Source organism: Ambystoma mexicanum, chromosome 2q (assembly GCF_040938575.1).
Source record: "Ambystoma mexicanum isolate Mex_15411 chromosome 2q, UKY_AmexF1_1, whole genome shotgun sequence".
Lineage (NCBI taxonomy): Eukaryota > Metazoa > Chordata > Amphibia > Caudata > Ambystomatidae > Ambystoma > Ambystoma mexicanum.
The window spans coordinates 351,861,185-351,878,576 of record NC_090924.1 but is presented as its reverse complement, the minus strand read 5'-3'; the positions used below and the strand labels follow the sequence as shown (position 1 = coordinate 351,878,576).

Below are 17,392 nucleotides of genomic sequence, written 5' to 3'. Positions count from 1 at the left end.
GTTTTCTCATCCCCGCAGCCTCAGCCTCACCCTTAGATTACAAGAGATGGGCACAGGTGCAAGCGTGCACGGGTAAAGAAGTGAGACAGGTGGAGGGAATGCTAAAGGGGTCCAGTCCAGTGTGTTAACTGGTGGAGCTCTAAATGGCCTACATTAACTACCAATAACCCCACTGCTTCCCCCTCAAGGTCCACTGGGAACTCCAAGGCATTGACCCCTATTTTCCAAACTTATCAGCTAATAGTCATACTCCACTCTAAAAACGCAACTATAGATGGGAACCCCGGGTCTGAAATCTCGCCTGGGGAGTGCTCCTGTCAGTCCCAGCAGCCAAGTTTTGGAACTCATTCCCACATCGGATCTGCGAGCCCGAGGACGGCCTTCCTTTCAGGAAACCCCTCACCCCTGACCATTTCCCTCCCCTGGGATCTGGGGATATCAACAATAGACGTAGGTGTACATACCTTTACATCACCATTGGCCACCTGGGCCATTACCAGCACTAAAAGTGGCTAAGCCCTTCGATAACGTGCGCTCCATGCTATCTATCGTCACTGTCATGGGAATTCCCAACTAACTATTCGTCAGAAGTCATATTTTGGGCAGACATTACTGGTAAGGATGAAAACCTAGGGTCAGGTCCATAAGCATACCCAACTGCAACAGTGCCATTAAGTAATTTTTTTTTAAAAGCCAAAATTAAACACAACATGCGATCTTGCTCTGATGAAACATTTTCTTAGGTTTACTCATGATTTGGTTGTTGGCTTTCACCAACACAAATATTCCCGAAGAAGGCATCTATGTGGTATTGAAAGTCAGCAACCAAAAATATGACTCCGCCTTAGAAACAATATAATCACAGCAATATCACATGATTTGTTTATTCAAAGAAATGCAAAAGAGGCGACGTCATATTCAACAAACATACGAGACGAGAGAGGGAAGTGGCACAGAAAAGAACTAGGATTGAAATGCAACCGAGGTAAACAGCAAAGTGTGCAGAGAGGAGAACACCAAGGAAAGCATATCGGGGCAAGAGCAAGGAGAGGAGAGGAGAGCAAGAACAATCAAGGAAGGCCAAGAGGAGAAAAGCATGGAGTGCCGAAAGAGAACAAGCAAAAAGGCCATCAGGAGTGGTCTGGCCTATAGGGAACTCTGGAGATTTCCAAGTAGGCCTCTGCACCCTGGGCCTCTTTTGTGTGGTGAAAGGTTTGGGCTTGCTGAAAATGTGTAATATGGGGCCACTAACATTTATTTTTCCAGAGCCACATTTGGTTGCCAGTCCACCCTTGGAGGCCACAGATGGGATGGAAAAGGAGCAAGCAGGGTAAATGGAAGATTAAGAAGGGCAGAGATGGGAACAGCCAAGGGTAGAAAGCAGAGAAGAGCCAGGAGGTGGGTGGGGAAAAGCAAGGAGATTAGAGTGGGTGAACAAGGAGGGTGAAGAAGCACAGAGAGAGGACGAGGAAGCAAGCAATGCAGGGATAGGAGCAAAACATAAAGAAGGGATGAGTAAAGAGTTCAGAGAGAGGAAGAGCGGGGAGGCGAGGTGAGAGTGAGAGTGAGAGTGAGAGTGAGAGAGAGAGTGAGAGTGAGAGTGAGAGTGAGAGTGAGAGTGAGAGTGAGAGTGAGAGTGAGAGTGAGAGTGAGAGTGAGAGTGAGAATGAGAGTGAGAGAGAGAGAGAGAGAGAGAGAGAGAGAGAGAGAGAGAGAGAGAGAGAGAGAGTGAGAGAGAGAGAGAGAGAGAGAGAGAGAGAGAGAGAGAAAGAATATGCAGGAGTCGGCCGGGGGGAGGAGAATGAGAATTTTAAGGAGGAAAGGGCAGTGAAAGAAGACAAAGGGCACTGGTGAAAAGGGGAGGTTAGCAGAAAGGAACAGGGCGGGGAGAAGCGGGGCGTTGACTCACCGATAGACGATTCCTTTGGCGTGCAGGAAGAATAGGCCTATTGCAATCTCTGCTGCGTAGAACCTAAAATGAGATCAGAGGAGACGTCAGATAATAACAAAATAAAGGAAACGGACAGAAAAATTATTAATATTTGAGGCCCAGAGGACACAACAGTATAATCTGCACTGTGCAGGGCTTCCAGCACTGAGCTGCTTCCTGGAGGGGTTCTCTGACGCAGGTTCAAAGGGTGCAATGCTGTTTGTGGCAGCATTTAAACATACAGATGACAAAGGAGGTGCCACCTGTACCTGATTGGGGCAGGAGTGGTGGCACCTTAAGACTGTGAGGTGTCATAGAGCCATGCGAAATTCACAAAGAGTCCAAACCCCAAAATGAGTATAAACTAGTTTGTGTAAACAACTCAAAAGAAAGAAGAACTCGGACGAAGCTTCAGCAGCGAGGTGTAACAGTAGCTGCAGCTTGACCACCATGTGCAGCGGAAGCGATCCTCCCTTTCACTGGGGTCTTGGTCTCTACCCTCTGCTCTGCCTCCCTCTTCCTGCACTGGTTCTGACCCTCCTTGATGCCTCACCATGTGCTCATTTCATATTCCACAGCGGGCTGAGCCCCCTAAGGTCGGGGCTTTACCCATATCCCGACTTGGGCAATGTGTTTCCGCTAGAACCATCCTGGTGTGACTTTTTCCAACCCTACCAGCCTTCTCCCTTCTCTCCAGGGGCCTCTGGGGGATTGTTTCCAGCCACCAACGTTTGTTCTCCTCTTTCCAACCCTGCTGCCACCACCTGCTATATCCCTCCCTCCCACACGTGCTGCTCTCTGCCTCAGCTGATCTCTCCTCTACCCCTCTCACCTCAAATCCCCCCCCTCCTTCCAGCTGTTCTGAAATCCCCTCCTCCTGGTAGCCTCCTCTGAAAATGCCCCTGCCCTCCTTAATTCTGCCACTTTCCTGCGCCAAACGTCAACTATGCCCTCTTTGTGGGTCATCCCTTCTATACTCTGCCTGCCACCCAGGGCCATCTTAAGCATTTCCGGGGCCCTGGGCACAGACATCTTTGGGGCCCCCTCCACCAAACCAAAGGAATTAAGGGATCAAGAATACTGGTGGCGCCCCCCATCCCCACCAGTCGCACTCACAACCTGTAGGTTGATATGCTGTCTCGCAGCATAATAAGCACGGTTACTCCCTTTAAGTCCCCTTGCCCTCTTCATTCTTGCTCTAATCAGAATGATAAAGAAGTAGCATTTGATGACCAACATTAGCAGTCAACAAAGGGGTTACTGTTCTAGTATGTACAGGATACTTTTGATCAATAACATCCAGGAAGGTAGATGTAGTATTAAGGCAGGACCGTATGTAAAAGGAACATGTAACCCATAATAGACAGAGAACTCACATTAGCTGCCTCACAGAATGCAAAAGTGCTCATGCATGGATAGAGACCATCAATTAGAAGGAAGGAGAATGCTACACATATCGTAGCATGGATAGTGGAGGCAGATTAGAAGCTACCAGTTAGGTGTCTTTATCCAGACAGATTGAGATTAGAAGTGGGATATGGTTTTCAAATAGTGTTGCCATTAGATATCAAAGGAACAGATGCCTGTGGTGTGCGATATAAATATGCTCACTATTAACACAGTGAAACCATGAATAAGGATTTTATGAAGCTCATACCATGAGAAGGAAATCACTCGGAAGGGCTGACAATTTTGAAAGGTTTAGGGACTGGCAAGATTGAGAGGTTAGGCAATACAATATTAAATTAGATCCACAGGATCGCACATTGGTGAAGCAGTGAAAATGGGATTTGTGCCAACTCTGCAATTTCTGCATTTGAACACTTTCTTTTCCAGTTTTTACCATGAACTAAAACAAACTAATTTTATTAAAAAACAGACTTGGAGAGTACACAAATCACATTACCAAACATGACCATTTTTAAACAAAATATTATAGAAGGGTGTTTTGCAAAATGGGAATGATTCTAGCTTCATTCTCTCCATCATCAAGGAAGTATATAAGTACCAGCATACCAATCAATGTGATTTAACACATTTAATCTGGGTTTGTCTTTTGTATTTTAAAACTTTAAATACTTCCAAAACAGTGGCTTGTGACATTTCCATTTATAAACGTGCATAAAAACCTTTGCCTTTTACCAAAAAGCAAACCGTGTTTTGCGTCAAACAAGCAGACCTTAAAATATGCTTGCCTGAGGCCTGCAACATATGGTCCACTCTCTTCTGTCTACCAACCGTTCCACCCAAATGGCCTGCATAAGAAGAAAGATCAAGTAATGGGCTAAACGATACCAGCAGCATGCAATAAGGCAAACCTCACAGAAGACGGCACAGTAATGTAAGATGTATTAGATGATTTGACCAGGATCACTATAATCATCTGCTGGCAAATTCGTGTTGGATTTGGATATTTATTCGCCTCTTGGACTAACAGTTCATGCCATCGTTGGAGGCGATTGCCTAGGTTTTATAGCACCGCATCTGAACAAACCAATTTCTAGACCTTCACCATACGGATATGTTAGGTTTTATAACAATCCCTATCTGGTACAGGTACATTGCTGATAATAGCAGATGTTGTTCTGCAAAACCAAGTTCGTATGCAGGCAGGTTTATAAACCTCAGACATAGGAAAGGCTCAGCCAGCCTTGCTGGAAGATGATATTCTAATTTTGCATATGAACACACATCTCTGCAATGGGTGCTTCACACACTGAGCTAACTTCCTAACCATTGTGGCACTCAATTTACCAATATGCATTTCACCATTGCCTATTGCACATGATCAACATAATTCCCACAGGAAGGAAAGAATGCTATAGAGTTGTGCCATAAGGAAAACACAAACTATGTATACCACAGTGAACACAGAAAGCAATACATGATGAATTGATCAAGGCAGAATGCACTTGCCAAAACAGAAAGGCAGTGGGTTTAGAGCCTCAGCAGCACCCCATAAAATATACTGACGTGTGCTATTTAAGACTAGTGAACAATGGAATCTTACTTCTTCAGATCAGCGAGCCTTGTGTGGCCCCCTCCAAGGTGGGGGCCCTGGGCAAGTGCCCCTTTTGCCCTACCATAGAAACGTCTCCTCCCCCTGGACTTGGGGTTAGGGTTTTCATGGGTGCTTTATTATTCACATGGATTTGCCATTAGTCCGGCTCAAAAAGCCATTGTGGCACAGCTGTTATGTAAGGGAGTGCTGCTTGAATGCGCTCAGGCTGGACCCGAACTTTTAAAACAGTGGCCATCATCATGGGCCTGACTAGTGCATCTCTCTGAGCGTGCAGGGGTGGGCCCCTTGGGAGTGAAGCTTCTTTTGACTGTTTCTTTTGGGTAAGCGCTTGTGAAGCGCAGTGTGTTTCAGATTGTACTCCTGTTGCCTTATGCACTTGCACTAGAAGAAATGCCTTCGTAAACTTCAAGGCCTTGAAGCGATTTGAAGCACTTCACCTGTGTATAAGCGCTGTACAAATAAACAATTACAAGGTTGGCTAGAATAGATGTTGGTCAGCACAAGTCAACTTCATCCCGCTGACCCATGATATCATCAGGCAAACTGCAAGACAGCAAGCAGCCATCAAGGAGCTGATAGGTGGGCATAAAAAAACAAAATGGCGTTTACAATGAGAATACCTTTTCAGATGTTGCTTTACAGTAAGGCCTGAGCTGCCTTGGCCAAGAAAGGGCTCTGCTTTGAATCACAGAAGAGCATTTACCACTACTTGACTTTTTGATCCTGGGTAGGGCACCGAGCCACACCAGCGGATGTTGACTGCAGCAATCCTGCCCCTGCACCCGTAGGTGTTACTCTGTTGGGAAATACCCCATTGTTGATTGGTCGGAAGCAAGGACCCCGAGCCTTTCCAGCTTATTCCTTTATGCTAGAAGGGAGCTATATGATCACTGCGCGGCCAAAAATACTGCGTTCAGAAATTCGGAATGCAAAAATGCACGCCTGCAGTGATCACATAGATATCAGTGCATTGTCTAATGGCACAATCCTGGCATTGCAAGTACGGGGGACACCCCTGCAACCTCTGAGCCCGCTTTTTCCTACAAGGGGAGCGGGGAACACCCTAGACCCCTTGTGCGGTATAACAGGGTTTCGGTATTTTCGGTTACTGCAAATGAGCTGTAAACGTGCATTCGAAATTTTATTTTCTGTAGTTTAGTCCGATACCTAATGAGAATCTATGTGATCACTACGCGGCCGAAAATACCTTGCCTTAAGAGGAAGATTGTCGTCTGCTCCCGCAAGATACTCAAATCTTTTCAGACAGGATTTGAGTTCTGTGCCTGGGTTTAAGGTGACGTGGCAGCACAACATTATGGCTATCGAGTACTCATAAGGATGCCGGCTACCTATATTGGCGTGTTTCAAGAGGAGAGTGACCGCAGCAGCCTACTGACGAGTGGAAGTCAGAAGCTGAAGGCTGTAACCCGCTGATGCTCAACATCATTGCCGCCAAGACACCCGTATTAGGACCCCAATCCAGAGAGAGAAATCTAGGGAATTTCCCTCCCAGTTTTGGGATACAACTCACCATTGGTGTTAAGGTGCAGAGGTTGGTGCCATTTTCAATGCCAAAACATCCCTGCAACCATAGGTCAGTAGAGTGCTCCATGCCGCCAATCACCAATCCATGTTGTGCGTAAAAACAGCAAAAGATGATCTCAGTGTTATTAACAGCTGTTTTGACTCTACAGCCACATTTCTACTTGACACGTTACCCGTCACACGTTCTTTGTCCCAGCTGTGGGTCTAGACCAATCTCCTGTGAAACTAAAGCTAAGCACGGCCTTGCCCACAAGAGTCCTGATGAAGTCCACAGGTGGGAAACGCAAAGTTAATAAAACAGTCCTTCGGCCAAAAGTTCTCTGTACTGGAGCTTCTTCCTGTTTTCCTTTCAAGAAGAACAGTTACCACCCTACACCCCCTCTGCGGTACAGGGTTGAACCCTTCATTGTGTCAGTATAATTAACGCAGGTGGCCATCACTTCAGGCCTGGGGCACAGTGCCGCTGGATCTATAAGCTCGCTTTGATCCCAAGAACCTCTTACTTGTGCTACTCATTCTCTCTCTTCTCTAAACCCTCTGCTGCCTGACTTCCTCAGGGATGCCTGGAGTGATTCTTTCAGCAGCACGTGCCACAAAAACGTCCTCTTCTTCTATTTGTATAGTGTTCCTCAGAGGCTGCTGCTGGAGAGAGGATCCTACGGCCTTTGGGGGAAATGAAAAACCTGTTATCCTCGTGGGGAAGCGTACAACAGAAGGCTCCCTGGTGGGAATGAGTCCTGTACAAGTATAAATCCTTCTTCTCCCCCCCCTTCCATGAGCAACCCAAGAACTGGCGAGAAGTCCAACGACATGGGATGCTGGACGCCCCAATCAGGGATTCTTTGCCTTCTGCGACAGTTTCATGATATTCAGCGTCAGATAGTAGCAGCACCGCCCTGCCTGCGCCAGGGAAGAGGCTGCATTGTGCATAATGCACGGATGCCGGCGAAGAGGTGTCCTCGTTTCACTGCAACTGCTTGAGCATCTGCGGAAACCACTCCAAGCTGAAATATCACGGAAGGATGAGGGGATGGGGTGCAGGGCCCCAACCTCTTGGGAGATCATGGAGCTTTCGCATGATGTGGGCAAGACAGCTCAAAGGGTAAGACGCTCACGCACCCCAACCAGCTCGGACAAGTCGAGATGTAAGGCCGAAACCTTTAAGACGGGATGCATGGCTTGTCGGTCCTGCCCATGGTAATCTGCAGCAGCAAGGCATCCCATGGCCATTAGCTGGGACCTTTTCATAAACACACAGGCCTCATTTCCAGGGAATTTGCAGGGCAGGCATTTGATCTGGTGCATGCTGCTGGCCTGTCTATTCCTGCAACCATGAGGTTGGTCACACAGAACGCTCGTTCTTCACCATGTGAATCTTTCTGACGGGATGCACGCCTTTGGCATATTCTCCTGACACAAGGAGGATCCCAGAAGGCCTTTTGTAGCAACTCTTCGCCAGTAACATTAGCACCTTTCTTCTGCGTCGCACTGATGTCAGAGGCTTCCCGTACGTGCGCAGACCTGGTACTGACGTAGAGAATGTTGTAGGTCTATAAAGAAATGTTTGCACTACTTTTAAAAAGATCTCCACTGAAGATCAGGCTCGGAAGATTGCATGTGGCCATAGAAGCAAGATTTGGAGCTTCAGCATGGCAGAGCCATTATAGCCAGAGGCCTTGGAAATACAGTAAAAAGATGTAGAAAACAGAGGACTGAGAGTTGATGTATCTAAAGGGGTTTCCCGTGTTGGGCTGCCCCACCTGTGCATCAGTCTTTGCCTCTAAGTTGAGATATCAGTGTTACCAGAAGGCATAGACTGACTTTCCTCCAAGTAGCCACTTTGCAACTAACTATAAAAGGCATGTTCTCTGTGAAGGCAACAGCATCCAATTTACCTCGAGCGGAATGAGCTATAAGACAATCGGGTAATGGGCCCTTAGCTGGCCGACAGCAATCTCAGATATTGAGACAACCCACACCAGGATTTCCAGTTTAGAAACAGCTTTCACCTTATCAGTGGGACTATGTGCCACATGGAGTTGTCCCATCCTTAAGCCAACTGCCATGTCATGATAGTACCCGAGCACTTATTTAATATCCAAAGTAAGTAAATGCTGTTCTGCGGGTACTATTGGGTGTTGAAAAACACTTCGTTGAACAAATAGACAGATTTACCTAAAATTGCAAACAACCTAAGAGAAAAACCTTTTCTGTATCCCAGTATGCATCTGTGGTTAGAGAGAGACAGCACCAAAGAGGAACCTCAGTGATGACGCCCAACCAGGCAGAATCACGTGCCTGGCGTTAGTATTCTTGTGCAGAGGAGAATTGACTGGCAACAGACAGCAAGGGATTCAGCAACTTGCAGATTTTCCTTAATAACATTGGGTGTAATGCTAAGCGCCTCTATTGAGACTACACGAGGCCAAATATCATGTTCTATGACATGGGCTCAAGCAAGAGGGTCTAAAATCAGGTTTTATTTTACTGTGCACCAAAGTCTTCTTTTAACATTGGGAGAGCAAGCGAGCTCTGGTGCTGAATTCTGGCAAACATAGCTAATGTAAGAAATTAATTAATAAGACAGAGAAATAGCTCTGGCATTGGATTCTGGGAAATGTATTCGAAGGGTGAAAACGTTCATAAGAAACTGTGAGAAAGAGAAACTATGACCACTCTCTACTATTGGAATCACTTTGTTCCTTTGGTTTCACTGGCTCTGTCCTTTCTTAGTTTCAATCTTATCTATCTCAAAGAACATTTTCTGTTTCTTGGCCCAGCAAGTCATCTAAATCCTTCTGGCTTACCCACAGTGTGCCTCAAGGGTCCGTTTTGGGCCCTTTTCTGTTCTCTCTTTACACCTCCCCTCTTGCAGCAGTTATTTCTTCCTTTGGTTTATCACAACACTTTTATGCTGGCGACACTCAACTCAACTCTTTCTCTCATTCGCTTAGTTCTCCTCTAACATTCAACACACTCTTTCCGCTTGTCTAGTGGCTAGTAAATCTTGGATGTCCTCTCACTATCTTATGCTCAATGCTGGGAAGACTGAAGTCCTATTTTTCCCGCTAATACCCTCTCACCTCCCCCTCTCTCTTCCTTAATTTCTGTTCCTCCATCCCAGCTTCCAATCTCATCTACGGGCAAAATCTTGGCCTCCACTTTGACTCTAGTCTCTCCTTCTCTCATCACATCTCTCTAACCACGCGCGCCTGTCAATTTCACCTACACAATATTCTTAAATCCCGTCCATTACTCACCTTTCAAGCTTTTAAACTCCTAATTTCCTCTTTAATGTTTTCCCGACTCTTTTACTGTTCCACTGCCCTCTTTGGACTTCCTAGTTCTCGTCTTACCCCTTACAAATCTTCATTCACCTATTCTATCCATCTTCTCTGTGTTTTCTCTTTCCGAGATTCTATCTCCTCTCTTGCCACTCTTGGTTGGTTACCCTTTCACACTCAAATTACATTTTATTATCTCTCTCTTTTCTTTAAGTCCTTATATGGCCTTGTTCCTAGCTCTCTCTCTGCTCTGATATCCTTCTATACTCCTTCTCGTTCTCTCCGCTCTTCTTCCCAGTTTCTATTGGTGGCACCTCATCCCCCTTGTGCTCAATCCCATTTTTGCACTTTTAAGCTTTTAGCCCCTCTTCACTGGAATGTTCTTCCCTAATCTCTTTGTTCTAATTCTGTCTATTCTTTATTTCGTGGGTCACTGAAGTCTCATTTGCTGCAACATCCTTGATTGATTGTTTTCTGAATGTTTTGTTTATCCCTTATATTGTACCCTTCCTTGTTCTCTGTACAGCGCCTTGGCTTAATAAGTTTTATTAAACACAAATAAAATACAAAATACAAATACATGACTTTGGGAATTTCCCAAAGAGTCACCAAGAGACCTATTTAACAATAAAAACTATTCTGACAACACTATTAAAGACATTCCATTTTGACATCTATAATAAACAAAAATGTAAATAGAATGTAATACAATATGTTTGAGTTTCTTTCACAGAATTGGCACACTATTCATTTAGTTTTTTGCCTGTTACTACCCCCCAATCTCCCAATGCATACTGTGTCATCCTGCCCTCAAGGTCCAAGTGCCAGGCTCATTAACTCTGCCAGGCCAGGCTGAATTCTAGAGCAAAAGGAGCTCTGCATCTTGCATCCTCCTTGCACCACTTAATGCTGTCAAATGGTGCTGCGGCCATCCCTCGTGTTCAGTCTGCATTGTGTAGCCACCCAGGCAGTCTCTGGGCACGCTTTGGGCTCTGGAGTTTAGGCCTGGTTGTTCTGGGTTAGGAGAGTCGGAGCTTGTCCTTTAGCACCCAGTAGAGGTTGACATCCTTCGAACTCTGATGTCCCCGTCTTCTCAGAAGGCTGGTGTGCCTAGGGAAACTAGTGTGTACCTGGCAGCATTGTGAGCACTCCCAATCCATTTAGCACTAGCCCCCTATCCATTGGGGACAGATCCAGGGGTAGGGAGGGCGTGCCTGCAGACACAAGTGGCGAAAGAGGGAGGGACGGCATATGTTATGTGGTCGAACTAAACCTTTGATGAAGGGGAGCTGGAACAGCTAGGGCATCAAGCATCAGCCATTAAGGAGGAGCTACTTCTGGGGGCCGAGGTGCTAATACACAGTGGGCCCCAAACATAACTTAAAAATGAGCGAGTATGATGTAAATGCTTTCTAGGTGGGTCCTGTATGGAGCCAGACATTTCTGTACTTTATGGGTTAATGTGCTGTGAATGCCTGCGTGCTCTTAGCTCAGCTAAAGACAGCTGTCTTTATTGTGCAGGCTCCCAATGTGAAGAAGAGCTGGCGAGTCTTCATCATCTAGCTGTTTTCTTTCAATGTCCAGGGACTGACCGATATCAGTGTGGGAGCCATTACAACGTATTAGTGCTGGATTTCTTCAGCCCAGAATGATTGTGTTGGTTGCAAAGGCGGTTGGAAATTCTATCACATAACCTCAGGTGAAGTTTCTCAAGATGTTATATGTACTGGCTACCATGAACGGAAGCTATAAACGTGGCTACTTTGCAGAAACACGAGGAGAAACCTCTCGACTGGAGCAGTTCTCGGCTACAGCAGTTCTTGACCGTGCTCGGATTGCCCTGCAGTCGTTTTGCCCTAAAAAGTGTGTTATCTCTGTGTTATTTACCAAGGGCAGAAAAAACCTGCAAAGGCATGAGCTTATCATCCTCATCATTTCATGCATTTTCCCTCTTCATGTCTCAATTATTCATGCGTAAAATAAAATACTGTAACGCCAGAGTGTGTGCGGATGTTTGCTCAGAACAGAGATAATCACACGAAGATTATTAAGGACAACAGGTCACAGTCCTCCTGTAAGCACATTTACAAACAAACACATTCAATTCAACATATTTATGTTTGCATGGCACCAGTTAGCCAGGGGAGTCCAAAGATGCTCTTGGTAGCAGGCTTACTTCGAGACTGCAAGACGATCCCAGGAATTTCGAACACTGTAGGTTGGATCTGTCCATTTTACTAGTCTCCGTAACTAGTCTCTAACTCACAGTAAAAACCTGCTTCCCCACTGGCAGATGTATCTTCCTGTCTCACCTCCTACTGTCCTTCTTCTCTCTAGGTCTATCTCCTCCCAACTTCCCTCTCTACTACAGTGCTTTGCAACAACCTCAATCTCCAGTTCTATCTCCTCCCAACTTCCCTCTCTGCTACTGTGCTTTGCAACAACCTCAATCTCCGGTTCTATCTCCTCCCAACTCCCCTCTCTACTACAGTGCTTTGAAGTAACCTCAATCTCCAGTTCTATCTCCCCCCCAACCTTCCTCTCTACTACAGTGCTTTGCAGCAATCTCAATCTCCGGTTGTATTTCCTCCCAACTTCCCTCTCTACAATCTCTTTACAAGAAACCTAAACACACACACATAGGTACATAATATACATTCTCACAAACAGGCATAAGGGGGCCAAGCAGCAAAGCAAAGCTGTGGGAGAAGAAAGCATGCAGGAAGAAATAGCCAAGTCCCAGACATGTCTTGTGCATAGTGTTATGCTTTGGTGAGTTTGCCTTTCTTGCAATCATTTGGAAATGTATCACTATTACTACCACCACTGAGGCCCTGGCAGCAGAGAAGGATAGTGCCGATTAAGGATGTGGCAGTAGTCAATGACTCGACCCACAGGGGAAATTAAATCAGTGAAGGACCAGGCTCACCAGGAGCATCACAGGAGGAAAGGACTGGATGAGCCAGGGATGTGCTAGCAGCCAAGGACTGGTTCCAGCAGTGACGTGGAAGCAGACAATGACTGGTACAGGGCAGCAGACACGCACCTGGCCCACTGGAGAGGCAGAGGCAGACTAGCAATGGGCCCGCCAAGAACGTGACAGAGGAAAATGACTTGGCCAACTGGTGACATGCAAGCTGACAAGGACTGGACTGACAGGCATTCCACAGAAACATAAAAAACAACAACCCATAGCAAGATGGCAAATTGAAAGCAAAGGAGGGATCAAGGGGTGCAGTCAATGTCATACTTACACCGCATGAGGCTCCTTAAACCTGCCGACCTGCTGGATCTGGTACATGAGGTCACCTCCATTCACAAACTCCATAACAAAGTACAAACGATCCTGCGGATAAGAAGATACAAGCAGTAGAGATCAACTTTCCTAATTGATGCCTCAGATCTAGGAGAGACTTTTAACATTTAAAAACCATTGTTTCTAAGCAAGCAGTGAATGGCGTATGTATGCTGGCTTGTACAACTGGCTGGATGGCACAGAGTTCAGGGCATGCCCAATCACTCTGTAGACCCAGTCATAGTCAAGATACTTCCAGCAGAATCGGGCTCCACAAGCACAAGGCAGATATCCATGTAAGTTCCATGCTCTAGAGAGCAAACATTATCCTGTGTAGCCAAGTCAGAGGCCTGACTTCAGCCCGGGGCATGAAGGGGACCCCGCGACCCCAGAAAACTAGCCTGCCCTGGTCTTGTGGTAACGTTCTGAGACACCTGGAGGTGGTTCAAGGGGGGGGGATACAGAGACCCCTTCCTAGTTCATGCCACCTTGCCAGGAAAGATCAGAAACCCCCTGAAGACATAGACATAGACAGGAAATTTCTAGATCCTGGACCCCAACTAACCATGAGAGCCATGATAGAAGTCCATTGGGAGGAAATTGAGAAACAGGCAAGTAATGGTCAGGATCCCCTTGCTGAGGGAAGAAGATCCAGACGCAATACGTACCTCTATACTGTGTTATCAGAATAGCTCATGACTGGTCCACTGAAAAGCGTGCCAGCAGAAGACAGAGCGGATCGGTGAAGCCAGGGACGGGGATGCCAAGAGGGAGAGAAATGCGAGAGCTCAGAGAACAAAGCCAGCCGCCATGGAGCGAAGAACAAAATATTGCAAAATGGACAACCTGACTCTATTACAGACAAAGGATTCAAAATGAAACTGATTGAGCAAGGAGGTGGAGTAGCCTTTCAAAATAGGCCATACAAGATTCAAAGTGCTCTAACCGATACCAAGGTACGAGACAGGGACCATGTTTGCACCTGAGCTATAAAAACCCTGGAAGGTAATGGTGAGAGAGGAGGTTACCTGGAGTAGAGTGATTGTATTGCTTAAATAACAGTGACGTACACTTAGAAAAATTGCAAGAAAAAATATCGACATGCCTTTTACATTGCGCATTGTAAAAATATCTTTTTTGGGGGGACCCTCTGGTCCCCCTCACCTCTCCTACTCCTAAACTCTCCTTGTCTCCCTCCCCTTTATCTCATTTGTAACCTAAATCTGTTTTCCTTACACCTAAAACTCACCCCTATCGTCACACTTACTTGCCTTTATTTCAATATTTTTCTGCCGGTCTGTATTGTTTAATAAATTCTAGCAATACTTTTTCATCTTTGTAAATTCAGTCGTTATTATTTCCTGCAATATTAGCACTGGCTACCCAAAAAAAGCTCAGAACCCTCACCAGAGCCATAGTTCGGAAGAGATCTGGCCCAAATACACAGATGTTCACTCACAGACCACCAGCGAAGGCTCTGCTTGAAAACCTGTGTCAGAACGATGCGGTCATCCCAGTACCCCGAGGCTTGTATCCAAAAGGCATCCAGGAATTCCTGCACCGGCCACGTATGCAGCCGGCAGTGAGTGATCAACGGGATGCATGATGACAACATCCCCAGCAAAGATTTGTAATTGCGGACTGGGTTCACATAAGCACTGCTGAGGCAGCGCACCTTTTCCATAAGAGCCGCCCCCCTTGCGTCCGAGGGTCTAGCAGTGCAGGTTTGGGTGTTGAGTCTTGCTCTGAGATAGAGTGCCCATTGTGATGGAACCAGGCGTGACTTTGGGACGTTTATGGAGAAACCTAGTTGCTGTAGACTGGATGGTGGCCGTGGTGTTGACCTCTGCCAGCGGGTGAGGGGGAGCTCTCACCAACCAGTCGTCTAGATATGGGTACACATGAATGCCCCTCCACTGCAGGTGTGCCACAACTGGCATGAGGCACTTGGCAAACACCCATGGAGCAGAACACAGGGCTTGAATTGACAATGCACTCCTGCCACCACGAAGCGTAGGTAACGAAGGAAACGTAGGTGTGAGCAGTGAATAGGGATGTGAAAATAAGCGTCCTCGAGGTCGAAGAATGCCAAGAAATCTCCCTGCTGTAGCTGGGACAGAACATGTTGCAGAGTCACAATACAGAACGTTTGTGCCTTTAGAAATGTGTTGAGCACCCTTGGGTGTAATATGGGCCTCCAAACCCTGACTTGTTCTGCAGTACCTTTCTCCTTACCAGGAAGTAGAAGGGGTAGGCTCCTGTGCCCATTTTGTCTTAAGCACCTTCTCCACTGCCCTTTTCTGTAGCAGAGCTTGCACTTCCTGCAGTAGGAGGTGTTGCAATCTTTCCGGCTTGTGTGCGGGAGGAATGTCCACTGGAAAGTCTACAAATTCCTGTGAGTGGCCCTGCTGGTGGAGGAATAGCACTCATTAGTCGGTTGTGATGTTTCCCCATTCTGCGACGAACCTTGACAGTCGTCCTCCCACCGGGGTGCTAAAGCGGGAAGACCATGGGTTGGTGATGGTTGTTTGCCAGACTGGCCCCTAGACTGGGAGGAGACACGGTGAGGCTGCAAGCCCATGTAGGATAGGGACTTTTTTTATACTGATCCCCTGAGGAGTACAGAGTCTTGTAGGAGGAGGAAGACTGGTATGTGGAGCGGTTATCCCGCAAAGTTCTACCATAACCGTTTTTTCCAGAGCAAAAGGACTGCCGCCTTTGCAGAAGCGTGCCCAGGGAATGAGCGCTTTCTGTGTCTGTTTTTATGGACTGTAAAGCCTCATCCACCTTCTTCCCAAATAGGTCTGTTCCGTCAAAGGGCACATCAACGACCCGGAACTGGAAATTGGGTCGAATGTCCGTGGCCTTGAGCCAACCTTGCCTATGCAGAGTGCTCCATTTCCAAGCTGGCGAAAACCAGTATCAGCGATGTCCACTGAGACCATGATGGTATAGTCTGACACCAATTCACCCTCATGGAAGATGTCCGTGGACTCCTATTTCTTGTTATCCGGCAGAAACTCCAGTAAGGGACCCATCTTGTACAACAGCTCACAATCATAATGTGCGAGTATGGCCATTACATTTGCTGCCTTGATAGTCGTGGCTGCGATGGTAATATCCTTCTTCCTGAAGGCATTGAGGCATTTGACCACATTGTCTGGAGGGACAGAGCAGGAGGACGATGGGTAAGCTGACCTTTTCCTGGCGGCAGCAGAGACAACAGAGTCTGGCATGGTTTGGGTGCAGTGGCAGGCGGGAGCGTTCTCCGGGGCCCTGTACATTTTGTCAAACTGGTCTTTTCTTGCTGGGGCAGATGCGGGATGAGCCACGGTGACCAGGCCATCCTCCAAGACATCCTCCAAAAGCAGGATGGACATCACTGATTTCCTGAGCTGCTCTCTGCATTGATACAGTACACTATCCTTGTGCTGCTCCTCCGGTGTAAGGCAGAACATCTTGCCCGCCCTGGACATAAGTGCATGGAAGGCCTCTACTTCATCAGGGGGATGGGGGGCGGTCCCTGATCGGAATATCTTCTGGTTCCCCATCAACTGCAACAAAATCCTCAAATTCGTCAGTCTGGGATGAATGGGCGGAAAGCACACCCTCCAACTGGTCAGGATCTGTGTCCATTCCTGTATTCGACAGCTGCTGCTGTGGCCTTGGCTGGAGTTCACTCCTCTTGTGGGGGCCTGGGATGTCATCCTCTTCCCTGGAAGGCCCTGACACATCTATGTGAGGTCATCTAGGAGGAACCAGAACCGGCGCTGGTAGTCGTTGTTGCAAGGTTGCCACCAACGTGGTCAAGGTGGATAAAATATCTACTGACATGTCTCTTTGTGGGGGCAACAATGGAGCTGGCTGCATTGAAGGCAAGGTGTACTGTGTCTGAGATGAGTGCAGAGGTGGTAAAAGTGGCATTCTGATCAGGCTTTCCTCAAACCGTGGGGAACTAGATTTCCTTTCTGGGAGGCAATGTCCTGCGTGATGAAGAAGATGGCAGTGACATGACAGCCTCTTCCTCTCATTCCTTTATACCATCTGATGAGGAAAAACGTAGCTCTGGTAGGATAGTACCTCCTGGTATTACAGCCACCCCAAGGTTAGGGTATGAGGCTCATGGACGAGCCTCCAGAGCTGGTGTCAGACACATTTGTCATTATGGCTGTGGTAAAAATCCTGTGAGAAAACCCATTTTTGCCATCGACAGGGCCATCGATGACAGTATCACATCCTCATTGACAGAGCAGCGTCAACGCCTGTGGTCGGCACCATCGATGGTCTCGTTGGTGGGGTGCTGGTGGATGGCGTTG

At 47.0% G+C, this 17,392-nt stretch overlaps 1 protein-coding gene across 1 annotated transcript in view; it reads right to left on the bottom strand.

Annotated features, from left to right (window-relative positions):
• The window catches only part of PRKCB (protein kinase C beta), a 1,331,636-nt gene that overhangs the window by 163,097 nt on the left and 1,151,147 nt on the right, over window positions 1-17,392 (bottom strand). The window contains exons 11-12 of the mRNA XM_069647368.1: window positions 13,036-13,127; window positions 1,910-1,972 (exon numbers count right to left, since the gene is read on the bottom strand). Of these exons, the coding sequence (XP_069503469.1) occupies window positions 1,910-1,972; window positions 13,036-13,127 (155 nt within the window). The remainder of the gene's footprint in view (window positions 1-1,909; window positions 1,973-13,035; window positions 13,128-17,392) is intronic.